General features: G+C 41.2%; 1 protein-coding gene across 19 annotated transcripts in view; it reads left to right on the top strand.

Annotated features, from left to right (window-relative positions):
* The window catches only part of OSBPL6 (oxysterol binding protein like 6), a 106,509-nt gene that overhangs the window by 45,922 nt on the left and 32,647 nt on the right, over positions 1-27,940 (top strand). For 9 of the 19 annotated variants that reach the window (XM_083706459.1, XM_083706458.1, XM_083706442.1 and 6 more), the window contains 10 exons: positions 7,459-7,728; positions 9,395-9,490; positions 11,532-11,654; positions 12,787-12,840; positions 13,754-13,867; positions 13,946-14,116; positions 14,795-14,927; positions 18,982-19,085; positions 19,673-19,759; positions 22,899-22,973. In XM_083706459.1, the coding sequence (XP_083562585.1) occupies positions 7,627-7,728; positions 9,395-9,490; positions 11,532-11,654; positions 12,787-12,840; positions 13,754-13,867; positions 13,946-14,116; positions 14,795-14,927; positions 18,982-19,085; positions 19,673-19,759; positions 22,899-22,973 (1,059 nt within the window). In that variant the 5' untranslated portion in view covers positions 7,459-7,626. The remainder of the gene's footprint in view (positions 1-7,458; positions 7,729-9,394; positions 9,491-11,531; positions 11,655-12,786; positions 12,841-13,753; positions 13,868-13,945; positions 14,117-14,794; positions 14,928-18,981; positions 19,086-19,672; positions 19,760-22,898; positions 22,974-27,940) is intronic. The other 10 variants (XM_083706445.1, XM_083706460.1, XM_083706443.1 and 7 more) reach the window with 2 other exon arrangements.

Raw genomic sequence — 27,940 nt, 5'->3', positions numbered from 1 at the left:
ACATTCATTTGGGGTTATTTATACCCCTAATGAACTTTGCTTTTATGCCAGGGTCTCATTCTGGCATTCGTAAAAGTTTGTGATTTTGAGAAGGCGGGAGGTGGTTTCTGAACCGCTAAATGTGATGAATCTGCACAGAAGCAAAATACAGTGTTCGTGAGGATGAAAAAAAGAAGGCAACAGAGAGAAAATGTGGGAGAGGAGGAGGCGGCGGCGGCGGCGGCGCTGCCTCTGTATGGAATACAGATTGACGTAATTGAGAATGCTCTGCACTGTTCTGAAATTTAAAGCTGGCACAAGTGCAAGGAGACACTTTGCAGGGACATTTCTGCTAGGCTAAACAGAACACTGAGAGGAGTCATAATGTATTTGGACCGCAAGGCTATTATTGGGGTAAACCTGAAAAAGAAGAAAGCGTAATAGTGCGGGCAGGGATATGTGACCATTGCCGTTCTAAGCTAGAAATTAGAAATTTACAACCATCAGGGAAATGAAGGTTTTAGAGTGATTCCCACCCACCACCCATCAATATGACAGCCATAGGAGGAATTGCGGCTTATGAGTAATACTGTATGAGAAAAGCCATAAAGCAAATTATGATTTAGCTCATCCAAGGCATACGTTCCCGGTTGATTAGGATTCTTCATTATTGTAAAGGTGATGATGTCGTCACTGATTGCGATTATTTTGTTGAATCAGAATGATTTGCTATATAACGCTACTCTGGCTTCTCAGCTTCAGCAGACGTGAAGCATCAAGATGCACTTCAGAAGAGTTTGCAGTGTGGGGTTTCCTTTTGTATTTCAGTAGAAAATGCTTTGGGGCATGGGGAATACTAGTGTGTGCATGCCTTTTCCATGCACAGCTGCCCTAGCCTGACATTGCCAAATGTATTTATTGTTTGCACGGCTGTGATGCTGTTCCTTTGAATGACAATGCTCAGGCAATTGCAGGAAAAAAAAACAAAAGCAGGACAAAAAAAATAGTAGCTGAAACAATCTTGAGTCAAAATTCATAACAAAGAATATTAAAAGCCCCTTCAGTTACTTGAGTTGGTCCTGATGCAGAACTGGAACAGAAATGGAGACTCCTTTCAAAATGATCATCTAAGTCGGCAATTTAAACGCACTGGAACGCTCCTAATTACCATAAATGCATCAGAGCTTCTAAAGGGGTAGAAAAGTGTGCTCAATCATGTAGGCAAACGACAAATAGGGAAGGCAGATGTCATGTTGACCTCCTGTCACCAGAATATGATTATCTGTTGTTTGACCTCCACCATCTATTTGAGGTTATCATTGATGAAATCAGTCTTAAGCTTTAGAAATTTGAAGCTAGCAGGATTCTACAAAATAAAAATAAAAATACTATGCCTATATTTTGAAACAGGCATAAGAAAAATCATTCTTACAGAATATATGGGGAATGGATAGTTGGGGAAAGCGAACACAAAGCGGATTCAATACAATACATTTTACTACTATAGCAAAATAATAAAAAAAACACTAATTCTCGTCAGGGACTATATGATCTGTCCCACAGTGCAATATTTTATGAAGTAGGGAATGTGCAGACAGGCAGCCTCAAGTATGAGATAGGAGCATTTGACCCATTTATCTGCGAAGTGTTGAGATAAACTCTTGATGCCACCTGGAAAAGTACATTAAATTGCAAGAAAAATAGGTATTTTACACGACTTCCATGGTGATATTTGTAACTTTGCATAGCTTCCCTTTCCCAGTAGAATTTGATAGGCTGCTGGAATTTCACACTGTGCTTAACTTTTATAAGCCTTTTTTTTTTTTTTTGCCAGGTTGGCCTAATTAAATCTAAATATTAGCAGAGATTTTTTATTTCTGTTCTTTACTAATATGCTCCACGGTTAACTAGGTGACTATGACATCTCTTGACTGCGGCATAGAAATAGCTTATGTGAGCAGTTATACAGAAAATAGCACTGTGACATCAAAATCTTGAATGTTCTGCACGCTATGCCTCCCTCACTTTTTCTGTAAGTAGCACAAAGCCTCTTCTCCTATCTACGTGCCCCCTAAATTATTTTTGAACAGCGCCCCCTCTTGCTCATTGCCCCCTTCTTTCAATCACCTACTTCCTTTGCCCACTTCTGAAGGCCTCTGTCATTTCCTTATTATTATTTGCCGTTTTAAATCTATTTTACAATAATAAGAACACATGATGCGCCCTGCTGGATCAGACAAAATTCCCAACTAGTGCAACATCTGGTTCTCAGAGCGGCCAACCAGATACCTATGGGAAGACCATATATTATACTAACTGTTGTTATTACTGTAATGGAAAATGTGTGTTGATTTTAGCTAAAATAGACTGGATGGAGTACTAGTTGTTAAATTTAACAAGATGCTAAATTAAATCTAACAACATCTGGAGGACACCCTGTTGGCTACCCCTGCTTTAGGTGCTGCAGTCTTTAGTTTTCTCATGTTGTGTTGGAAAATGGAGTGTAATCCAGAAATTGTCCCCTAGAGCTAGTTTCACATGCTGAGGCGGTTGATCTTGTATTAGGGGTTGTTTTGCAAATAGAAATTGCTTGTTTCCCATATGCATGTTATTAAATATCATGTGTTTTGCTGCATTTTTGAGCTGCATTGTTTTTAAGCACACTTTTGAATTTGCAGAACTTATAACCTAATTGCTTCTGACCGTGACAAAAACAAAATTGATATTTTACTGCTTGAGAAAAGGTCAGCAAACACATTACTGAGTTCTGCATTATACTACAGATACGGTGGTTAGTTGATTGATTGTATGTGTTGGCCTGCAGCAAAGAAAATAGTGCGTTTTCAAGATTAGTACAATTTAACAATTTAATAAATTATGCCCCTTTCCTAGGCTTTAAATTATATTCCCAAAGTTCATACAATTCATGAGCACACATATTTCTTTCCTGAGCCAGTGTTAGCTGTTGGTTAGCGTTGGGTTTGGGTGTGGAAGGCCCAGTTCGCATCCATGTCAAGAAATATAGGAACTTTATAAAATGGAAGATAGAACAAGCTGTCGATACTGTGTTAGAGCCAGACATAGTTGTGCTTAAAGTAGACCCATTGAAACCAATGCTTAACTAGTCATGGCTAGCTTACTTCTCATTGGTTTCATTGGATCTATGCTAAGCATGACTAAGTGTGGATCAGGACTATTGATTCTATTACCAGTGTATCCTTATACCACGGATGAGGAACCTGTGGCCTTCAATAGTGCTAAACTAAAACACCCATCACCTCTTGCTGTTAACCATACCCCCTTGGGTTGATGGGTTCTGGAGTCCAAACATGTACGGAGGACCACAGGTTCCCCATCCCTGTCTTATACGCTTACTTTGGACAGCTGCTTACTGTCAAAGGAAGCATATGACCATAGATAAGGGTCATTGCTATCCTGCATCCTAAATGCATGTATATTGAGTAATTTGGGTGCCAGGGTACTGCTAACAATACATTACCATTTAATCTGCTCATAATGCTCCCTGTGAAACTAGTGGATGTCTTAAATAATACAGAATTTGTTCTGCTTCAGCCTTTTCTAGTCTGGTGCCCTCATGAAGTTAGGGCAGATGGGAATTGTAGTCCAAACATCTGCCTTCTTGAATAAGATACTTTCTCTTTTGAATAGGTGATGGATATTTTCCAATAAATCGTAGAAAACTCACTTGCTTTCATGCCTTATATGGAGTGAAGCCATCCATAGAGCTCAATAATGTCTACTCTGATGCGAGGGTTTCAGATGGGAGCCTTCTCCATCTCTACCTGAAATGCCAGGGATTAAAACTGGGACATTATGAATGCTACGTATTGCCTTATTGCATACTGTCAATGCTAAGGAGAGGTTCTCTTCTCCAGTGATAATGTTCCCCTGAAAGGTCTTGCTTGACCTTTAGGCATCAGGAAGAACCTTTCTTTTCGCCCAAGCTTTTGAAAAGTCTCTTATAGTGATGTGCCTTAGTAATGTTTTAGTTATTTTTGCTGCAACCAAGGTATTCGGTTTGCTGTGTTTCCTATGCCGTTGGGAATCACACTGGGATGCAGATAATGAAGGGTAGTATCAAAAGTTTGAGTAACTACATGACACTTCTGGCATCTTGTAATTTTGCAAAATGTGGCAAAAATTGGGGCACTGTGTGTGTGTGTGTACAATTATGCCTCAGTATAGCAGGCTGACTGGACTACGTTACTTTCATGTGCCTTGTGGCCAAACCATTCTTTGAGTCTGTTAAATGTACCTTGACATCGCAATCTGCCACACTCTTTAGTCCAAATGTCAGCTTTATTCCTCTCATCTTCCCCACTACTCTTACTATCTGAGACGGTGCCTTGAGACACATTGCCATAGGTATGAGGGAGTAATCATAACCCTTACCCTATCATTCTCTGCTCTACCTAGCAAACTTGCATTTATAGTATGCTTTTTATTATTACATTTACATCCAGGATTTCCTCCCAAGGAGCTCAAGGCAGCATATATGGTTCCTCCCATATTTTATCCCTGGAAAAACCCTCTGAGGTAGATTAGGATTAGGGAACCTGACTGGCCCAAGATTACTCATTGAACTTCATGGCTGAATGGGAATGCGAAGTTGGGTCTCCTAGACCCAGGCCACATTCACACCATGCATTTGAAGTGCTCTTATACCATTTTAAGCAGTCATGGCTTACCCCCCCCCCCCCAAGAATTATGGGAACTGTAGTTTGTTAAGGGTGCTGATAATTGTTAGGAGACTTCTATTCCCCTCACAGAACTGCAGAGCGGTTTAACAATTAATCATTTTTCACAGGGAACTCTGGAGGTTGTAACTTTGGGAGGAGAATCGAGGTGCCCTAAAAACCCTCAGAACCCTTAACTAACTACGGGTCTCAGAATTATCTTAGTGCTTTTAATTCATGATGTGAATGTGGCCCTATCCACCACACTGCATGGGCTGCCTTGTTTTAGTTATTTCCACACACAGTGTTGTTCACCAGTCAAACCTAGCAACCTATTTCTCTTGCTTTTCTGTGAAACAGTTGGTTATTACCTTGCTTGGATCTAGCAATGACACACTTTATAAAAAGTGCAGGGCACAGACCCAAGAGTCAGATCTCTTTCTCTATATATATCTTACACACAAATCCACATGACCAGTGCTAAATATAAATATAAATTTTTCCACATGAATCAACTGAAGGGAGCTCAGATGTTTCAAAAACCCATTAGATTTCCATTTACCCAAGGTCTAGTTGGCAAGTTTTTTTTAATGTCCTCTGTTCGCCATAAATACCTGAAAGCCTTTCCTTTCTATCTCTTGAATAAGCTCTTGAGTGCAGCTCAGTGAACTATCATAAATTTATTATTTCACTCTTTCGTTGTGATATGACAAACCTTTAAAGGTGCAGCTGTTTTGAATATTGTAATTGATTTTTAAATTCATGCTAAAACAAGAGGGCGTGTGCATCTTGAAATAACAAATTTTATTTTAGAGCAGGGTTTCCCAAATTTGGGTCTCCAGCTGTTGTTGACTACAACTCCCATCAGCCCTAGCTAGCTAGGTGGTATAATTATACATTATGACTACAATCTCACACATTTTTATGGACTTATGTAAAGACAATGCAGCATTTTCCTATATACTTGCAGGGCATTGCGACTACAGTACAGTTGGCACTCGATAGGGTAGGGAGTTTGCTTGGATCATGGAAAACAACACTCTGTTTCATAGAATCCTAGAATTGTAGACTTGGAAGGGACCACAAGGGTCATCTAGTCCAACCCCCTAGAATGCAGGAATTTTCTGCCCAATGTGGCGTTTGAACCCACAGCCCTGGGATTAAGAGCCTCATCTCATGATGTGCCATAATTCCCATGGATCATTCTGCACCAAATTAAAAGGAAATGCCTCTTAAGCTGATGTTGGCAGCCTAGCTGCCACTTGAAAAAGTGGCGAAACTTTCTTTTATTTTTAAGAGAGAGGAAAGGAGAGGCTCTCAGCCATCTTGTCATTAATGGCTAGCTACCCCAACACCCAGGAGTTCTGAGAATTTGCCCACCTTCGGGAGTCGTTTTTGCACATACACCTGCCCCTGAAAAACAACAACACAACCCACTACTTTTTGAACAAAGTTGCTGGTTTGGGGAGATCTGGAGAGCTTTATTTTTCAGCCAACTCTGATTGTCTGTTGGGCTTTCAATGCTAATTTCTCAAAGCATCTCATAGGAAGGGTTTAAAACTACCCTCTCCTAACTGCCACTACAGTGGTACCTCTGGCCAAGAATGCTTCTGGTTACAAACGCTTCGGGTTATGAACTCCACTAACCTGGAAGTAAGTGCTCCTGGTTACAAACTTTGCCCCAGGATGTCAATGGAAATTGTGCGCCAGGGGCACGCACGCAGCAGGAGGCTCCATTAGCGAAAGCGCGCCTCAGGATAAGAACTGATATTTCTCAGTGGATTTGCATCTTTATTTTTCATATAAACTAAAATGTGAAGCAAATGGTTTATATGAAAAATAAAGATGCAAATCCACTGAGAAATATCAGAAGCTTGCTGGATTGTTTTTTTCCACGAGGTGCCAATAAAATATTTTCTAAAGGATAAGTTTTGGTGAAAGCAAATGCAATTCTATGGCAGAGGCAATTTCCATTCTGCTCTGCAAGATTTCCAGCTAGTACTTTCACGAATGGCAGAACACAATTCCTCATTACACGGTCTCAGTTCTCTCTTGCCTGGTTTCTCAAGTGCAAATTTACTGTGCAGCAGAAATGGTTCACAATCAGCTTTCCCTACCCATTACGCACACCGGTTTTAGTGTTTTTTAATAGTTTGGTAGATAAGACCTAAGAGATTCCTAGGTAAATTCAGATATAACATAGAGTGGGCAGATTCCCGCCCCCCCCGGCAGTATTCCGCCCCCCATTTACTGAGCAAGTGTGTGTGTGTGTGTGTATCGCTCAATAAATGAAAACAAAACAAAATCCTGCTAGGAGGGGATTCTGCCCACTTTATGTTATATTTGAATTTAGCTAGGAATACTAGTATATCTTGAGCTTGCCGATTGGAAGGTTGGCGGTTCGAATCCCCGCAACAAGGTGAGCTCTGCTGCTCTGGCTCAGTTCCTGCCAACCTAGCAGTTCGAAAGCACAGCAGTTCAATTAGATAAATAGGTACCACAGCAGTGGGAAGGTAAACGGCGTTTCCGTGAGCTCTGGCTTCCGTCACGGTGTTCCGTTGTGCCAGAAGCGGTTTAGTCATGCTGGCCACATGACCTGGAAAGCTGTCTGTGGACAAACACCAGCTCCCCCGGCCTGAAAGCGAGATGAGTGCTGCACCCCATTGTGGCCTTGACTGGACTTAACCGTCCAGGGGTCCTTTACCTCTCTCTATATATGATAAATAAATATTTAATTGTAAGCATATACAATCTCTTCATCTTCTTTTTCTTCTTGTTAAAGGTCTGGCTTGGATGCCTTTTGAATTCCTCTTACCTTTGTGTGTAATGGACATTCTGTGAAATAGAAAAAATGCTGAAAATATTTTGGCTCCCTCCCTGTATGGAAGACTGAAAAGAGATTGACGTGGTCTTAATTGTCAAAGGAGATCACCAGTATCTAGCTGCAGCAATGAGTTCAGAGGAGAAAGGTATATCTCCTGCTCACAAAACCTCTACACCATCTCATAAAAGTGCCTCTTCTTCTTCATCCTCCCAGCGGGACAGCAGGCAGGTAAGTGAAAGAATGCTAAATTATTCGCATTTAAGATGCCATCTCACTATAATTTCTTCATTGTGACAGCAACGCTTGGAGGTCAGCATACAAAAGCTTTCTATGTAACATCAATAAAACTCCCCTACGGACCCTGTAATCTTCTGTTTTCTGCTGCTGCTTAAGAAAAGAGAAATATGCCAGGGATTTGGTGAATGCCAGGTGTGCTTCTGTACATAGGAAAGTCTGTTTACACCTACTATTAGAGCAGAACTAGATGTAATGGCTGGGGCTCAACTAATGAGTCCTGGCAGTGGAAGCTCCTGTCCCCCCCTTTGTGCCCCCAAAATTGGCTCTGAGAGGGGTTGGGAGAATTGCACGCTGGTTGTGGGCCAGGGAAGGGGATGGTGAAATAATTATTGCACTGATGGAATGATCAGAAGACTGCCGTATGGAATTCCTCCCTATGTTGGCAATACATGACCACATCCACGTGTTTGCTAACAAATGGAGGATGAGGAGACTCTTCGGAGAGCAGCATAAAGAAAGAGAAACGCTTGACTGGTCTACTGATTTCCCCTTGCAAATTCACCTTGCCCATGACTTCCCCCACCAGCTACATTCATCTGGGGTTTTATCTCTTTAACGTTGGTGGAATTCGCAGCTCCAATGGGGAACAGGGATAAATAAATCATTGGGAGGGCAGAAGGCCTGGGCAGATGTGCCTTAATGCCCATGGGTGACTTGCTGATGATCCCAGAGTTAACTTTATTGTAGGACTGAACTACTGAGTGTGTGCATTCGTATGCATAAGTCTGCTCCAAGACAATAAATTCAAAATATATTTTCCACGCTAAGGAACCTTGCAAGATGCAGCTTTTCCGTTAATTTAACAGTTGGCTTTGTTATGTACTTTCCCCTCCTATATTTCCCCTTCTGTTTGCAAACTACAAGGAAGGAAATTCTTCTTTCTTGTAATTTTAATTCTCATATTATTTGCTGAACGTAATTTCCTCTTACAGAAACGGGGTGGGGGAGGGAAGAGATTAGCGACAGAATACATGCCTCTTCGTTGCGGCTGTTTCAACCGTACTTGCCTAGCCGCAAGACAGTTGCGGATTGGGCAATCACAATGAAACAGGAAGCTGGGTGGGAGCAAAGGACGCTTTGCTCCCATCTCCTTGGTCAGAAGGAGGATGAGAGATGTCTGCTTATTAACCCTGCTTCCCCAAATGAGGAAGAGTGGCTTATCTCCAGCCCTGTGTTGTCTCATGCAGGATGGGAGATAAGCTCCCAATTCTTCCCTAGAAGAAAGGGCAGCGGAATGTAAAGGTATTAGATGAAACAGTGCAGCTAAACTCAACTCTCTATGACATTTCTGGGTTTTTAAAATTTGTTTGAGCAAATTCCTACCTCACCCTCCTATCCAAAGATAGATAAAAATTGCTAATCTTAGAGCAAGACACATGTGGTACTGCCAATATTCATTTGCACGTAAGGTGGTATTAAAGTGTAAAATACAGAAGGGTAGAAATTTCTGAATTATAAGGGTCAGCGGAGGAAAATTTGGTAAGTTTCAAGGAATGGGGTGTTCTTCTGTAAACTATGCCGGCCTTTGGTCTCTGGTTTGTATGCAGAAAATATACCTTCTGTGTCTTAGAATTGACTCCTCTTCTTTTTGCTTTAGAGTGGCCATGTGTTAGAGCGGAATTTTTCTTCTGGAAGCACAGATCCGGTACTTGGCAAACAGTTGCTAGAAAATGAACCAGTAGCTGTATCTAAAGTAAGTTAAGTTCACGGTGTCTGCCCTAGAATTTGGTGCGCAAAACTTTTTCAATACATTGGCTTGGTTCAGTTTAGTTTGCTTACATAACTAATCATTGTAATTTTGTAAATACTGATCACATATACGGATGGAAGATTGTTAGCTTTTAATCAATTCTCGATTGCTTCATTGATCACTTTCAATTTTTTAATCCTTGATTTTATTTTGAAGTATGTAACAATAAAAGGTTTGTCATATGTAACAATTAAAAGAATGAAGGATAGTTTAGGAACAGTACCTATGTTATGATATGGCTGTCGCCAAAACTCCAAACAACACTATTCCCATGGACTGGCTCTCTGGTCTTCAGAACTCATGGTTTGCATCCCACTAGTGGGTTGGAACCTGATTCAAGGTGTGTTGCAACAGGAGCACTACCATGAAAATATGTGGTAAACGATTAAGAAATGGTTCCCCAAATGCATGTTTGGGTTAAAAGTGGGTCCTGCATCTGAGAAGGTTGAGGATACCTCCACAATGAGTTTATATTCATTTATGAAATTTGTATATCACCCTTCACTTGAAGACCACAAGACAGTTCCAGTGCTTGCAGTAATACCCTGTGTGACTTGTGCTCAGCCACAAACTTGTGGCAGCAGCTTCTGTGTGCTTCCCTACCACACATGGCCTCCTTCACAGAATCCTAGGAACTATAGTTTGTTAAGGGTGCTGGGAATTATAGCGCTCTCTCTCTGTGGGGTAAACTGCGGGGTAAAAGTTTCCAGGGTTGGCGGGGGAGTAATGACTGTTAAAGTGTTATAAATGTGCTTTAAATGAATGGTGTGAATGTGACCAACAAACCTCATGAAAGAACTGCTTTTTAGCAGATTAGATTATGATGTTCTTTTTAAAGAAGAAAACCACGCTTTTACCCTTTGGTTCTCGTGAGAAAAGAGTTCATCTTGGGGCTAATTTTGTCAGTGAAGCCTTTTGAGAACAGCCAAGTGACTTTGCAGGCACATTCAAAGAAGTTCTTTCAACACTAACCCCTTGTTCTCCCTTCTTGTGAGCTTCTAGAAAGGGCATGTAATTTATAAAACAGCATGACACCGGAACCGTTTATGAAACGACACCAGAGTTGAGTCATCCAGTCTGCTCTGTCTCCATCTGATCCATGCACTCTTATTTGAAAGAGTTCCCTTTGCAGAGTTGGAGAGAATAACATCGCTGATGGGTCTTGACACAGTGCTGGGTATCTGGCCTCAGAAGTCAAGTCTCACTGAGTTCAGTGGGACTTACTTTTATAGAAATGAACATTGGCTTGCAGCCTTAATGGTTTGAAGATATGGCTCGTACCATAAGTGGATTTAGGAGAATGTGACCGATATGGTCACACTTGGCTCACAGCCTTGGGGGTGCTGCAACTAAGATTTAGAATGGAGTGGGGGGCATGTTAGTGTGTGAGCGCCAACTCTTGGGGTCTCAGCAGATTTACTCAGAAAGTCTTCCTGCGTCTTCACAGCAGCAGCAGTCCAGCCCTCTCTTGGTGAATTCCTGTGACAAGAATAAACTCCTCACCCATGCAGTTCTTCTCTAAAGTCTTTATTATCTGCATTAGAAGTTGCACAACGCTACTGGTTTACATATAAAATAAGAAACAGAACTATATACAGATCTCTGCTCCCTTCAGCTATCGGGTCAGAGAGACAGGTTCACAGACTTTCATATATTCTGGCAGCCTCAATGACCAACCCTTGACTGCCTCACACTCAACTGCATCTCTCCAAACATCTGTTGCTGGGGAGAATTCTTGTTGCTAAGTTGATGTTTTAGGCGTGCCTCAAGGATGTGCTTCAAGGCCCTGTTTAAAGATTCGTTTGAAGTTTGTTTTGGCAATTTACCAACAGGGCACTGGATGTTGGCATCACACAGGGCACCAGTAAAATTTGAGACCCCAAGATCTGCCACTGCTCATCCAACACAGTGCAAGTGTTTCAGATAATATTGATCTCAACTCACAGAATTTGTTGGTGTTTTCCCCCCACTCTTTTTCCTTCAGGAGCCAGACAGCTGGGAAATTATAGAAGGCCTCAAAATTGGGCAGACCAATGTCCAGAAGCCAGACAAACATGAAGGGTTCATGCTGAAGAAGAGGAAATGGCCTTTGAAAGGTTGGCACAAGGTAAGGCATCCATAAACATCTTAGATGACCATTACTATAGATGTTGTTGTTGTTGTTGTTGTTGTTGTTGTTGTTGTTGTTGTTGTTGTTGTTGTTGTTATGCAGTTGCAGTTCTCGTAGCTGAGACACCTGCTGGTATTGCTAGGAAGCTATTAAGAGCTTACCTGCCTTTTCTCATATGTGCATTGTTTAGTCAGGATACTTAACTCCAGAAAACTGGGAAATGGTAATCCCGTGATGAATTCAATGGATGGCCTCAGGACCAAACTAGACATTCAATGCGACATTCTTCCAACACTGTTTTTTACAGTCTCAGGAGTCTGTGATGAGGAGAGAGAAAAATGAGAGGATATGCTTGACCCTTTCCACTCTCGCTATTGTTTCATTCAAATTTTTTGAGGAGAACAACCAGAGAGCACAAGGTTAAGCATACACAAACACTCTCTTTTTTGAGTCCACTGCTCCTAATTACAATCTCTCATAGTGGCGAGAGAGAGAGAGAGAGAGAGAGAGAGAGAGAGAGATAGGAGCGAAGGTAACAGTGGGTGCTGTATGCAGGTCTTTTGCTTGCCGTTAGGTCATCTCCATTATAGTTTGGACTTCAAGGCCAGTGTTCTAGATGGGGCATGGCAGTTGGCGGTGGGCTGCCTGCTCTCCATGCTTGTGAGACATGGGTGGTCTGCCTTCTTCAGCCCAAGAGCTGCATTTCTTCATGAGCAACTTCACAGGGCAACTTGCCAGTGGTGGATGGAGTCAGAGGTGTGGGTAGAGCATATTTCAAGGACGCATTCCAGCCAGACAAAAGCACTTGAGTTGAGAGTAGAGCAGGGCTGAGGAGGAGATGACATCTAGGCTGGGAACAGTCCTGAGAGCCAGATAAAAAGGCACAGAGTCCTGTGTTCAACTCCTGGGCCCCAGGTTCCTCAGCCCTGCTGTAAGGCATATAAAGTTTAGTGGCTAAGCCTCATATCTAGGCTACGGAATGGAAGCAAGATCTCTTGTCAGCATGGTTTCTGCTGTGTGCTCATTATTTGGTAACCACGAGGAACAGGCATTTGTCTTCATTAGATATATTATTTTACATATGCCAGATTTTATTTGACCTCTTACAAATTGTTTTTTCCCCCCGTAGCGCTTTTTTGTCCTGGATAACGGAATGTTGAAATATTCAAAGTCGCCAATTGATGTAAGTAATACTGGAGCATTTTTTTAAAAGGTAACATTATAAAAATCCAATATTATAATTAATATTTCCTTTGATGATGATTGATGTAGAAAGAAAGGAGAAGAATGTTTTGTTTGGTGAAGGACTATTTAGTTATATCTTTTAATTTTCTTTTATTTTCTGCAGCTTTTAGCGTGTGGTCTATAGCAAGCAGAGATTCTAATATATGTTAATGTAGCATATGAAATAAAGCCTTTTTTAGAATTAGTCACGGAGAAAGTGTTTATTAGGAAATCAGAGGGCAATGCATTCCTATCTTCATGATTCCCTTTCCAGAAAAATGATGCTTTCGTTTTCTCCCCATCTAATAATATTTTCTGATGTTTCTGACCTAGTAAACAACATATTTCAATTGGGCACCATAAATTTTATTGTATGGTTTTTATCTTTTTTAACGTTGTAAGCCACTTATATATATATATTTTATATAAAATATATCCCCCATCGTTCTGCCCGGACGCTGAGGTCCAGCGCCAAGGGCCTTCTGGCGGTTCCCTCATTGCGGAGAAGCAAAGCTACAGGGAACCAGGCAGAGGGCCTTCTCGGTAGTGGCGCCCGCCCTGTGGAACGCCCTTCCAGCAGATGTCAAAGCGATAAACAACTACCTGACATTCAGAAGACATCTTAAGGCAGCCCTGTTCAGGGAAGTTTTTAACGTGTGATATTTTACTGTATTTTTGGTTTCTATGGAAGCCGCCCAGAGTGGCTGGGGAGGCCCGGCCAGATGGGCGGGGTATAAATGAATTATTATTATTATTATTATTATTATTATTATTATTATTATTATTATGTGATATATAAATACTTAAATAAATAAATGACCTTATTTTTCCCAGCTCATTGGCAATGTTTTCTCTTCATTTTTATTTTTCAGACTCAGAAAGGAAAGGTTCACGGAAGCATAGATGTTGGCTTATCAGTTATGTCGATTAAAAAGAAAACTCGGAGGATAGACCTTGACACTGAAGAGCATATTTACCATTTGAAAGTAAGGAATGCTTCCCATTAGTTTTCTTCTCAATTTGAAACAGTCAGATACTATTACTGAGCTCCCCGTTCTCACTAGGTAAAATCCCAGGACTCGTTTGATGCTTGGGTATCGAGGCTGCGCCACCACAGGTTATACCGTCAGAACGAGATTGTACGATCACCACGAGATGCCGGATTCCACATATTCCCTTCAGCGTCAACTACTGAATCTTCACCAGCTGCTAATGTTGCTGCCCTGGAGGCCAAGGTATAAAACGTCCCTGATCGGAAGATACTTGTTTAATAATCCACCACATTTTCTAACCATTGTCCTCCGTTAGGAAATGTGTGCCATTATTGATAGCACTAGTGAAGTGAAGAGAAGAGGAAGCTGAATAAGTCCCAGATTTTACCACTTTTGCTGAACTGCTTGTTATTGATGTTTTATTTGGACTAGAGAAGGGGCTCCCAAACTGTCATCCGCCAGTGGACCACAAGCTTGGGTCAGGTGGTTTGCGGCATGTCCACATTTGATATACACCATCATTTTTAATTGTATTTTTATTGCTTATTTCGTTCTGTTCATTGTATTTTATTGTATCACAGTTTTAATCCTATGGAATGCAAATTGTATTACAATAAAATACATTATTAGAAAGAAAGGACACAATAAAAATACGTTTAAAAACAATGTAGCACCCAGCACAGTGCATTACAATTGTTACAACAGGCAGAAAAACCAAGATCACCATCAATTTTCAAGCAGTCCATGGTGGTGGTGGTGAGTTTGTGAACCACTGGGCTAAGGTGCTGAATTCATACTTGCTTGCCTTCTTTCAAATGGGATATCATTTGTTTCTTGTCTGATGGTTTGATTTTAGCACAGGCCATTTTTCTCCCGGTATTCAGTTATACAATTTTCGAATCTTTGGGTTGTTTTTTTTAGGTCGCACAGAATAATTTCCCATGGCAGCCATCAATTACCTGCAGCAACAGCCTCCCCGCAACATGTACCACTGGCCAAAGTAAAGTAGTTGCTTGGTTGCAAGACTCCGAGGAGATGGACAGGTGTGCGGAAGGTCAGTCTCTAGTCAAGCTTCTTTCCTTCCATTTATAGGTACTCAGCTTCTGGCTAATAGATAGTTCCCATGAATAATAATAATAATAATAATAATAATAATAATAATAATAATAATTTAATATTTATACCCCACCCATCTGGCTGGGTTTCCCCAGCCACTCTGGGTGGCTTCCACTGAATATACAAAACAATACAGCATCAGGCATTAAAAACTTCCCTTTTAGGGCCGCCTTCAGTTGTCTTTTAAAAGTAAAATAGTTGTTTATTGCCTTGACATCTGCTGGGAGGGCGTTCCACAGGGCAGGCGAGAAGGCCCTCTGCCTGGTTCCCTGTAACCTCACTTCTCATAGTGAGGGAACCACCAGAAAGCCCTCGGCGCTGGACCTCAGTGTCCAGGCTGGATGATGGGGGTGGAAATGCTCCTTTAGGTATATAGGACTGAGGCCATTTAGGGCTTTAAATATGTAGTATTCATATTTCCCTATAACAGTGGATTTACTGTTTTTTGCTAATATGTATTTTGTGTTTTTATGTTGTAAACCACTCTGTGCTTTTCGGATGAAGGGTAGCATATGAATTTAATAACTAATACAATAAAAAAATAATAAGGGCAATCTGTTGGTACTTCTGGTCACAATGAATCCTGCCTATGGTGGCTTTCAGGTTAAAAATGGAGGTTAATGTTGTTTGGCACTAGCCTTTTTCTAAATCTGTCTAGTTTGTGTCAAGGTATCTGGGAGCTATTTAAAAAAACAAACAAATGAGGGTTCCTGATTAGTTTTTAATGTTATATCTGTAGTTTTTATGGCATGCTGCGAATGGTCTAGCCCAGGGACCCCCAAACTCGGCCCTCCATCTGTTTTGGGACTACAACTCCCATCATCCCTAGCTAACTGGACCAGTGGTCAGGGATGATGGGAACTTTAGTCCCAAAACAGCTGGAGGGCTGAGTTTGGGGATGCTTGGTCTAGCCAGTGTTTCTCAAACTTGGCTTCCCAGCTGTTGTTGGACTACAGCTGGCATCATTCCTAGGTAACAAGACCTGGGCTTGGGGCTGATGGGAGTTGTAGTCCAACAACAGCTGGGGACCCAAAATGTGGTCTAGAATAGACAATGGACAGCCAACTTCTTGAGCCCATTTCACAGCACATGTTCTCTTGGCTAAGCTGATCTGAGACTGGATTCCACCAACCAAGATGTCACAGCAGCTTCAGGGACGATAACACATATTCCCACCCCCCTTACAATACTCAATAAGTTGACAGTTAACAGAAAATGGAGATTTAACCAACCTATATTCTGAGTGCTTTTTATCTGATGAAGATGAGTCATGGCAGAGGTATGGCTACTTGCTGGCCATTACGGCAGTATATTGAACTGCTGATCTTTATAAAACAGCTAATCAAGATTTGGGGGGGTGGATTGCCTAGCCCAATGAAAATCCAGTTCAAGAATTAAAAGGAATTGGCGAGGAATGTGCTTTTAGCTTTCTTTTGCCTAATTATTTACATCCAGCATGTTGGGTTGTAGTCAAGTAACTTTTACTCAAAGTATACCCTATGAAATTAAGGGTCGCTCTGATGGGATTTATAGTTCATTATCTGGAGAGCACCGTGTTGGCTGTTCTTGGATTAAGAAGATTAAAAGAGTACAGGGATTATATGTTGAGTCCCTCATTTAGGGCATAACTTTTTATGCCTATGGAAAGCGTAGCATGCATATATATATATATATATATATATATATATATTTGCTTTCGTAGATTTTCACGGGTACAGGAATGCAGGTTTTGGTGTCCTCGGGTGTCTTCCCGTGTAAAAGTTGGGGTGTCTAGGCGACGTTTCGACGAGGTCTCACTCGTCATCTTCAGGCTGGTGCTTTCGGCTTCTTGTTACTGGAACAGAGCGGGATCCCTATGCAGAATCCATCTCTTCACACGTACCAAACTCCTTCCAGTTCATAGAAACAATAAAGAAGCAAAACCTACATCCTAATGACCTACTTGTGAGCTTCGATGTTGTATCTCTCTTCACACAAGTGCCCATTAATGAAGCCTTGACAGCTATTCAAAACAAATACAATCCCCCCGAATACATCTTGGACCTGACCAACCACTGCCTAACCAACACGTACTTCATCCACAATGGACAAAGATACAAACAGATAGAAGGAGCACCTATGGGATCACCCCTCTCACCGGTCATCGCAAACCTGTACATGGAACACTTTGAAACCAATGCTTTAGACAAGTCAGAACACAAACCCAAACTTTGGCTCAGATATGTTGACGACACCTTTGTAATTTGGCCACACGGGAAGGAAAAACTGGATAGCTTCCTCACACATCTCAACAACTTACACCCCAAAATACAATTCACTATGGAAATAGAAGCCAACAACCAACTTCCCTTCCTTGACGTCCTAATCTACAAAAAACCTGATGGCTCCCTAGGACACACTATCTACCAGAAAAAAACACACACCAACCGCTACTTACATGCACAATCACACCACCACCCTGCACAAATAAACTCCGTAGCCAAGACTCTCATCTCCAGAACCAAACGCCTGGCTGACAAAGACCACTTGACAACTGAGTTACAGAATCTCTCAAATGTGTTAATTGCCAATGGATACCAGCAAAACAGGATTACGAAGCTAATCCAAAAGGAAACACCCCCCAAAAACCAAGACACAGAAGAAAACAATGGCATGGCCCTCCTTCCTTATATCAAGGGCACTACAGATAAAATTAGCAAAATCCTCCATAAACACAATATCAAAACAGCCTTTTGCACCAACCAAAAAATAGCCAATATCCTCAGAAACCCCAAGGATAAAATCCAGTTGGAAAACCAAGGGATCTATGAAATACCCTGCAAAGTCTGCCCAGCCACGTACATTGGACAAACAAACAGACGAATAAATGCACGTATCGCAGAACACAAGAATGCCGTCAAAAAAGAAGAAAAAACTTCCTCTCTTTTCCAACACATGAAAGAAACAGGACACGAAATTAATTTTGCAGATTCCAAATTGCTCTTTAACACGGAACATCACCACAAGAGAATAATCATGGAAGCCATCGAGATAGAGAAACACCCTCACAACATGAACAAGCGTGACGACACATCCCGCTTGCCAGACATCTGGAAATTAGCCCTCCCCACAAAAACTGACACCAGATCCAGAGGCACACAGAACGCCAACACCAATCAACCACACCAGACCCAAACCCAGACCCTCTCCACAGATGAATTACTGACACCATCCAGTAGCCAATCCATGGTGGCACCTCCGGATGCTGCACCCCCCTGCAATCCCTACACAGATCTGGCTGACACAAGCCACAAAACCACAGCTCGCCCCTATACACGAAGCCAAGCCAAAGCACAACTAAGTGCAATACAGCCATCTTCTCAGGAAAACTCTTCACAAAGTTCAAGAGGTCAAGACACAAAGACTTTAGCAACTAATCCACACCTAATGACCCACCTAAGTGGTACTCAGGATATCACTCAAGAAATCACTCAAGGTATCTCTCAAGTAATTAAGGAACAAAAGAAGAAAAGGCACACTAGCCTGGGAACTTCCTCTCTGCCCAGAACATTGGAGGCTAGACACCACACCCCCTCTACAGTATTTATAGGAACTCAAACATTGAGATCCCGCTCTGTTCCAGTAACAAGAAGCCGAAAGCACCAGCCTGAAGATGACGAGTGAGACCTCGTCGAAACGTCGCCTAGACACCCCAACTTTTACACGGGAAGACACCCGAGGACACCAAAACCTGCATATATATATATATATATACACACACACACACACACACACATATACATATACACATATATATATATTCACACACACACACATAAACATATGCATACACATGCACACACACACACACACACACACACACACACAAAACAAACTGTGTTTGTGCTACTATACTGATAATCTTATCCTATTTAAGTTATGAGATACCATAGAAAAAATAAAATCTTGACCAAGGTAACTAATGTACTTTCTTTGAATATAATTTGTGTCAGACCTTACGCACTGCCAATCAAACCTTGTGGAACTCAGTAAAATTCTTCAAAACTTAGAAATACTTCAGAGGACTCAGTCAGCTCCAAATTTCACGGATATGCAGGTAAGCAAGTTTTGAATTCAAAATTTTAAAAAAATGATGATGTGTTTTGTTATAGAAAACTTGGTTCCTAGAGGAAACCAATTGTCAGCCTGCAAAATTTAGAAACTCTCTAGTCAAATACGAAATATCGAAGCATGGGCAGAATAACTTGTTGCTATAATCCAGTTCTGTGAGGATTGTAAATACTGCAACCAATATAATTTTTCATAACCTTTGTTCCATAAGATACTTTGTTCCAGTAGTTTAATATTCATTTTGTTTTTGTTTTGCATTACTAAGTGTCATATGGAAGCAAGGATACTTTCACTGAATTTAGGCAGAAAAGTCTAAAGTAAATGACTCTTGTATTCATTTACTAAAGTAAATGACTCTTGTATTCCAGAGTTAGTTTGCTTTTAACTTTGTTTTAAAATAACACATTGTTTGCTTTTTATGGAGAGCCTGGGTTAGCATTCTTACCATAATTTTATTTGCTGAAAACTAACACCAAGATTCTTGTTACTAACTTTTCCAGTATTGTCTCTGTCGGTTGTTTATATGTGCTTTTAACACAATGCTTTGTTGCTTTTAACTATTTCATGACGTAGGCTAATTGTGTAGATAAGAAGGACAAGCGTGTCACAAGAAGATGGAGAACAAAAAGTGTCAGCAAAGATGCTAAAATACAGCTTCAGGTACTGCGTTCATGTTTTCAATTTTCACCACAGTTTTAGAAAAACGATGCCTCTGAATTGTTGAAGCACTGGCCTTTTCATTCTTGAAAGTTTTTCTTGAAATATTTTCTGGAAGAAGAAACCAGTGATTTAACAAAAGGGTACACTTGACAAAAAGAGCTTTTTGTAGGTTTTCTTGAAATATTTTCTGGAAGAAGAAACCAGTGATTTAACAAAAGGGTACACTTGACAAAAAGAGCTTTTTGTAGGTAATGTAGCACCCTCAAACAATCTGTGCTTGTTTCTGTGCTGTGTTTTACATTTTTTGTGTCATTGGTAGGAATGTCTGTTGTCTGAAGTGCTAACTAGATGCAGAGTGTTTTGTGCAACAAACTTTTGTTTTTTATTTCTTTTTTGCAGTGGAGGGTCCATGTTTGTTGAATTAAGGGTTCAGTTTTACCAGACTTTATTCTTTTAAAAGTCAGCCAGCTTCTTTCTTTCTCTCTCTCTCTTCCTCCCCACCCCTTTTTCTCTGGGCTGTAATGGAAGAGTGACTCATTGAGAGGAAATTTCCAGAGAATGTTCCAAAGTCTCAGAAACTCTAAAGCAACAGTGGGGAACCTGCCGCCCTCTATATGTTACCGGACTACAGTTTCCATCCTCCCAACAAAATCCCCACCTCAGGTCTAAAGCCCCAGAAGCTGGTCAGTCTGCCTTCTGACCATCCTTCCTTTTCTCACATAGAGGCTTTAATCCAGAGGTGTGTGCAAATGACCCACAAACTCCTGAATTGCCTTAGAAGTTATGATGCAAAGTTTTGCACAGACAGTCAGTAGTCGGGTTCATTGCTTTCCAATGCAACCAGAAAAGAACACAAGAGGTTATAAGAAGAAGAGGGGCTGCAACATTTTAAAACTGCATTTTACGTGTTGTAAAGTTTGCAACTCTCGGTATGTTTATCTATAATTTAGTACCATATTTTTTTTTAGATAATTCATAGTTTTCATTAGTTCTTACTAGATCCTTGTGAGATTCACATGCTGCAAGAGTTTTAAAATATAGAGAGGATTCCCAAGTAAGATCCTCCCTCTATTGTGTGGGCAGTTAATCCCTCCCCTACCTGGCCTGGTCTCCTTGGCAACGCTTCCCCCAGGTGGGATTGGACAACTGACTGGGGTAGGCGGAGACCTCCAGGTATCCCACCTGAGGGAAGGCAAAGCCAAACCTATGCTGTTGGAGCCGCTCCAGATCTAGGGGCTGTGCGCGTCCACGCAAAGGGCGCCCCCCGTTTTAAGCGGGGAGTGGTCATTGTCGCTCTCTCAAAGAAGGAACACTGATAATTTGAAGGAAGTGCAGATTGGTCAGAAAAGCTTGCAGTCAAATTTAAATTTCCTTATCTCTGCCCCAAGTCCTATGTTAACAGCTTCACGGGAACTTTCTGACTTGCTAATGCTTGTTTTCATGTTGAATGAAATTAATTTGAAGGCCTGTTTAGGGAGGGAAGCAAGGGCCTTGGAAAGCCACGTGGAAAAAAACACCTTATTGGTATATTCAGCCTGTGAACGTATTGCTCTCTGTTACATGTATGGCTCACAAGAATCGAAAGAGAAGCTCCTGGTTATAATTGAGAGCCTATTTAAACTGAACTTCTGGACCCAGGAGAGAGTGAATGAGTCTGTGGCTCTTGCATGCTCTCGCCTCTTCCTCCTGCCCTGTTCTTGGATAAAAAGGACTACCTGATCCTGCACATTATCAGCTTTACCTGTACCTAGGCTATCCCAGAACTCCTATCTGTTCACTTCTTTTAATTGAGGGACAACTTGACAAAGTAAAGCTAGGAGGATCTGGAGGTTTTTGCATGGCTAAGATTTGTTCCCTCTTCCTGGACTGAGAAAAGAATATATCATACAAGCCTGAGATAGGGAAGGTTTTCAGAGCTTACCAGCAGAGGTGGGAGTTGTGGTACATACTTTGTCCCCTATCTTCAGTTACCTGTGGATATATATAGTTGTGTAGTAGCCTTCAAGAAAACCACTCAAAATGTTGTTGTTTTTTTAAAAAGTTGGTTGTACCCTTGTGAAACTGCTTACTCTAGAGTGCCACTTGGATTTTTAATGGCATGTTGAAGGACTGTTATAAATCACTCACTTCTTTTAGAAGGTACAGCCTGCAGACAGTGATTTAAATAAGTGCTTGTCTGCCATCCTTGCATTGTTTTAGGAATAATGCAGAATATGTTGGAATGAATGAATAGGTTGATCATTCAAAAAACAAAAAACAGCAATGCAGAAGTAAAGGAATGTTGAATAGCTGGTCTGGGTGAAACTTGTAGCAGATTGCAGTCTCAGGTGGCATAAAGTTTTATGCAGAGAAATTCTTAGTTGCCAAACACCTTTAGTTAGCTTACAATGTCTAGTAGACCTGCATGCTGAGAGAACAGCATTCTGGGTGATTTCCGCTACATTGTGTAATGTAATTGAACTGTATCCAAATTTTGGATTTTTGTCGTCTTTTCATCCCATAGCCTCCTGTTGTTGTTTTTTATTTGCCTGCCAAATAACATGCATACATTATGGACATGCAGTTGTAGTTCACAACTATCAAATGCCACCAGGAACCTTTTAATAGCCAATTATTCTTAATGTATCTTGCACGTGTGTGAATAAGAAAAGCGTAGGCCCTAAATGCAACACAAAGTGATTGCAATGGCCTTAAGCAAGCATCGCTTTTGTTCTGGATTTAGACCACACTATTTGATGCCAAAAAGTTTTCTGCTTCTTACTATTAGGACCAATTACTTTCCACCTGTTTGCAAAAGAAGAATTGTCACTTTATAGCAGCTGGGTAAGTGGTGCTGCAACGGTTTGTTCAGTGGCTTCACCGTGTCCTCTAATTGTCAGTCAGTCTGTGATGAACTGAGTTAGAAACCTACTCTGTGTAGCTTATCATGGGGCTAACTGGGGATGAGGTACACATAGCGGAACAACTTGGTGACTCCCCTTTCCTCAGTTTTTCCTCAGTTGCACTGCAGATTGGCCCTTTGTAGAAGTAAAACAGTTGGAAGAACGTCCTCCTCTTTTTCTCTGACTGTCTTTCCTGAGTTCCCATCATCCTTTTCCCCTTCTTTCTGCTTCCCTGTTCTTTTCCTGTTCACTGTCAGGAAGGGACAGCACTGAAAAGCCAGTTCAGTACCGCACGGCGTCGCCAGAGACTAGCAGATGCAGTGGCTACAACAGTGAGTGGATTTAACAGTCAAGGCGCATAGAAGCTTTAAAGATGGGAAGCTGCAGACATTGATGTAGATGTGCTGGTGGCGCTCATGACACTCCGGGGAGCATGGGAAGGGTGAGGTTGGAAGGCTAAGCTGCGTCACTTCTTCTTCTTTAAGTGTTTGTGGGCTCACAAACCGTCTAACTTGTGCATGTTTACAGTGCAACCAAGTAAAAAGGAGAAAAAATGCACGAAATCTAGCCAAACCTAAGCTCTTTCAGGTCTAAATGATTCCAGCTTAAAATGTGTATGTTTATCTGTATGTTTAGTGTGTAACCATTTTGGACACTGCTCTCTGAACCAAAGTCTGGTTTGGGGTTGTTTTGTTTTTGTATGCATGGTGCACTTTGCTATGTGCAAAAGAGTGAAAAGGAGTTCTCTTTGGCAGCATGTCTTCACTGTTGATTAAAAGCAGTCTTACCGCTGCTTTTTCATGGTGTGGCTATTTTTGGATCCTTTACTCAGAGAACTCTAAAAAACAACATACCAATAACTCTGTTTAACCTGTTTGCACATGCTTATCTCTATATGCTGAGATTAATGACCATCCAACCACTGTCCTTTAGCATCTAGGTGTGGAGAAAGAGCGAGAAATACCCAACAATTGACCTCCCCATTTCTTGTCCATAGCAGAGTGAAAGAGGGAGGATAGGAGCAGCCAATGAGAATTTGGGGTTTGAGGGAAATGGCTTCCCCATACCAATGCAGTGTGCAAGAGGAAATGAGAGCTTTAATTAAATTCTATTTAATTATTTTACTTAAGCTATTTTGGGGAACACTTCTGGATCAAAAGGTGGGGTGGAAATAGTCAAACAAATAAAATATGCATAACAGGAGGCACCGTGTATATAAAAAAGGATGGACTTTGGCAGAGAAATAATACACGAGAAGCCATGCTAGGTGATGTCAGAGCCTGACTTTATCCTGTTAGTATGCTTATTTATACTTATTTAGAATAAAATTTATAACCAGCTTTCTGACTCCATATGGAGGTGTCCAAAATGGCTGACAGCAAATATTTTAAAAAAGAACAAAATAACAAACCAACAATAATAAAAATATCAAAGTATGACATAGGCTTATACTAGGAAAAGTGATTGTCTATGTTTAAGGTTCTAATGCTCATTTGAGAGTAGGTATTTTTTTTTAAAAAAACACACTCTGAGGGTCTTACTTATGAGTAAAGATTCTTAGACTGGAAGAATCTTTGCACTGTAATTCTGTTAAGTTACTGTTTTAATCAAGAAAGCAGAAGAGAAGTACAGTAGTTACCAGGCCCATAAATAAATTCAATCATGCTATATTATATTGCATAAGTTTTATTTATGTTCCATAATCTCAAAAAGTCATATTACTGCCACACCAATTGTATTTTACTTTGTTTTGTTTTTTTAAAGCAGTTAGACTTCTGGTGGAAGAAAAATTTAAATAAATAAATCAAAGTGTGTATTATTTGGCTTCTTTGAAGAGTTGGAATAGCAGAATGTTCACCTAATTCAGTAGTTCTAATGAAAGTAGACGTATTTACTTCGGCCTACGGTAACATGATTGCATAAGGTTGGCACAATGAATCTGAATTGTCAGGAAATGAGGATACCTGAGAGCTGGCTAGCAAGAGGTCCTTGATATTTCATTGAAATAACAAATTGCCACTCAAGCCAAATTGCACATTGACGGAAAGTGATGTTAATATTCAAGGGATGAATGCATTTATTTTAATTTACCACCCACCCTTCGCATACTATGCCAGGATAGCATTCAGATAAATGAATAAAACAGTACAATAAAATGATATAACCACCACCGCCCCAGCAACACTCAATCCATAAACCACACTGAATCATAACCAACTCTTAAAACCATCTGTTGAATATGCTTGGATGTCTGGACAAATTAAAAATGTCTCTGCCTGGTGCCAGAAATATATCAGAGTTGGCTTCAGGCAATGTTTCCATGGGAAGAACATCCCCAATATATGGCATTAGAACTATGAAGGGCCCTTCTCCAATCACTAAACTCAACTTCCATTGGCAGTAGGACTCAGGGGACAGCCTGTGGTAAAAAAAGCAAGCTTCAGGCAATCTTGTGGGGTAGAAAGTGTGTGGTTCTTTGGGTAACCAGGCCAAGTTAGGGTTTTATAGGTGCTTCAGTTGAGCCCAGAATCACATACCAGTGGTCATTTAGAGGGGAGTGTTAATACTTGAATCAGCTTTTCAGGAATGAATGTGCATATTAATGTACAACTGTGCTACTTTTTAAAAAATGGAAAAAAAAATCAGAGCAGGCTACTGCACCAAGCCAAAAAATGCTGTGAACATGTACAGCGGTGCCTCGCAAGACGAAAAGAATCCGTTCCGCGAGTCTCTTCGTCTAGCGGTTTTTTCGTCTTGCGAAGCAAGCCCATTGACGGATTAGTGGATTAGCGCTATTAGCGGCTTTTAGCGGCTTAGCAGATAAGCAGATAAGCGGCTTAGCGGCTTAGAAAAAGGGGGGGGGGAGAAAAAAACCCCGCAGGAACTCGCAAGACATTTTCGTCTTGCGAAGCAAGCCCATAGGAAATTCGTTTTGCGAAGCGCCTCCAAAACGGAAAACCCTTTCGTCTAGCGGTTTTTCGTCTTGAGAGGCATTCGTCTTGCGGGGCACCACTGTATCTGAAAATGGAGCTTGTGAAAGATGGGGAACAAACGAGAAAATGAGTGTAGCGGCGGAAGCAGAGCTGAACGGTACACTTGGGAAGCATTCTTTAGGTGGGTAGGTAATGTGGAGTAGGAGATTAAGGCGGTAACTGTAGCTTTAAGGTATCCCCTGGGTGAGCAGATAATGGCTGTGCAAGACAACATTGTAGTGGATCCACTTTGAGATGGGGGCGGGGGAAAAGAGCCGAATAGCTGATTGTTATGGAAGGCAGTGCTGCAACTGAGAAAGGTGCAGCCATGTTGTGAATGGCAAGCATGCACTTAATACCACACCCTAAAATTATAATATGTGTATCTTCCAGGCCTACTGGAGCCAAGGTTTTACCCACCTCAGCATGAAAGTATAAGGTGTGGTGAACCACTGGCCTTCCGGATGTTGTTGAATTATAACTCTCATCATCCCTGACCGTTGGCCCATGCTTGCTGGGGCAGATGGGAGTTGTAGTTTAGTAACATCTGGAGGGCCACACCTGTGATTCACAGCGTCTATATTCAGTTGATCGAATCTTTGATTAACAAGCTGAGATCTAAAACCAAGACTCCTGCATGTCACATGAGCTGAGAAACAAGCCAGGAAGCCCCAGTTCACCAGGGAACCAGAGCTTTTTATGTCCAGACTGGGAAACTATGCTGAATGGTTTCCAAATGAAACATGATATGGTTTAAAGTTAACTTAAGCCAAGATTCGATTGTCCAAATACTGCCAGCATTGTATATTTCTCACATACTTTTTTTTACCTATTTCTTTCCAAATTTGGTGTTGAATTTAATTGCCAAAATATTTTGGCCTCTATTTTGAGTCCCAATTTAACACATTAACTCTTGGATTTAAAGCAATTGCGTAATGCTCTCTAGCCACACCCTCATTCCAGATGTTTGGTCTAATTTCCAGATGCTATACCAAAAAAATAATAATCATTTGCCTCTGCCTCTCATAGTTGGAAGGGAGGTTACTATGGTAATCTGAATGACTAACGTAGTATTTGGGCTTTGCCTTTTTGTTAAATACTTAGAGGTAAAGCAATCTATATATCCCCTGAACATGGATCATCATTATTGAATAAAATTGAGGCACCGAGCCTCTTCCTCGTGTGATTAAGTTCGTTTCAGGTGTTCCAATATTTGCATTCATTCATTTTTTAAAATTCATGTACATTAGCTGGAGGCTAAGGTGCCTCTTAGATGTGTGAACTCGCTTTGTTGACAAACGAGAACTTTCCTGGTTTTTCATCCTACCCTCACATCCTTGAGTAACATAGAATGCCGCTTTCAAAGTTTCTTTCAGCATGGGGAGCAAATGGCTGACTAGCAGCAAGGGCTTCCTTTTGAGAAGGATCTGCAACAGCTCCTCCTACCGCCCATTTGCATCCTGGGTATTGGCAGCCAGTGTACACTAAATTAGAATCTTTCATTTGGAGCAGAAATATTTCTGTTTGTCCTTCTTTTTATAGAACTCCCAGGGATCAAATGCATGAGCTTCCTTAGTCTTTGCCTCCTCTTGCACCACTCTCAGCAGAGTTATTCATGCAATGATGGCAGCTGCTTCCTCAGATTCCACTTCCACCTTGAGAGAACAGCATACCTTCTGTGACCTTAGCTTTCCATCTTATGAGTGCCTTCCCTGGCACACTGGCTTATAGAGTTGGTCTTTCAGAAACTGCCACTTTAAAAGACTGAAAGTAGATTAAGATTTCCCTTCCTAGTTTATCTCTTTCTAGGTTCTTCCTTGAGCTTTTTTCCCTCCCAGTTTATAGCTCGGTCAGCTCGTAGGTTGCTGCTGTTTGGTTTCAGCCATAATAATCCTAATGAATGGTGCTATCCAATTGTGTTCTCCTGCCTGTGCAAACCGACTTCTGTTTGTGCGAGCAAGACTTCCTCTTCCTTTTCTGCACACCCTCAAAATGTGATCTAGAGGGTTGGGGACTCTCTGGAGCAGATTTAGGCTGCAGTATGGAGGGATAGGATGGGGGATATCCCATCCTTTGGCATGATGTTGGATCTCATCTGAAAAGGGCAAAGTTACAAACTTGAAGGAAGTGGATCAAGAATTGAGATCAAAGTTTGTTTGCCAAAAGAAGGCTATTCTAAGGAATTGTTAAAGAGAGAATTTTAGTTTAGTATGAACTCTAATTGTAATACAAGGATACTATGTTCCTGTGGTAATACTGGAAGTTCCCCTGGGAAAGGAAAACACTCCTTTTGATTGTTGTTTAAACAACAACAACAACAACAACAA

Source organism: Podarcis gaigeae (assembly GCF_964106915.1).
Source record: "Podarcis gaigeae genome assembly, chromosome: 1".
Classification (NCBI taxonomy): domain Eukaryota; kingdom Metazoa; phylum Chordata; class Lepidosauria; order Squamata; family Lacertidae; genus Podarcis; species Podarcis gaigeae.
This window is presented reverse-complemented; position numbering and strand designations above follow the sequence as displayed.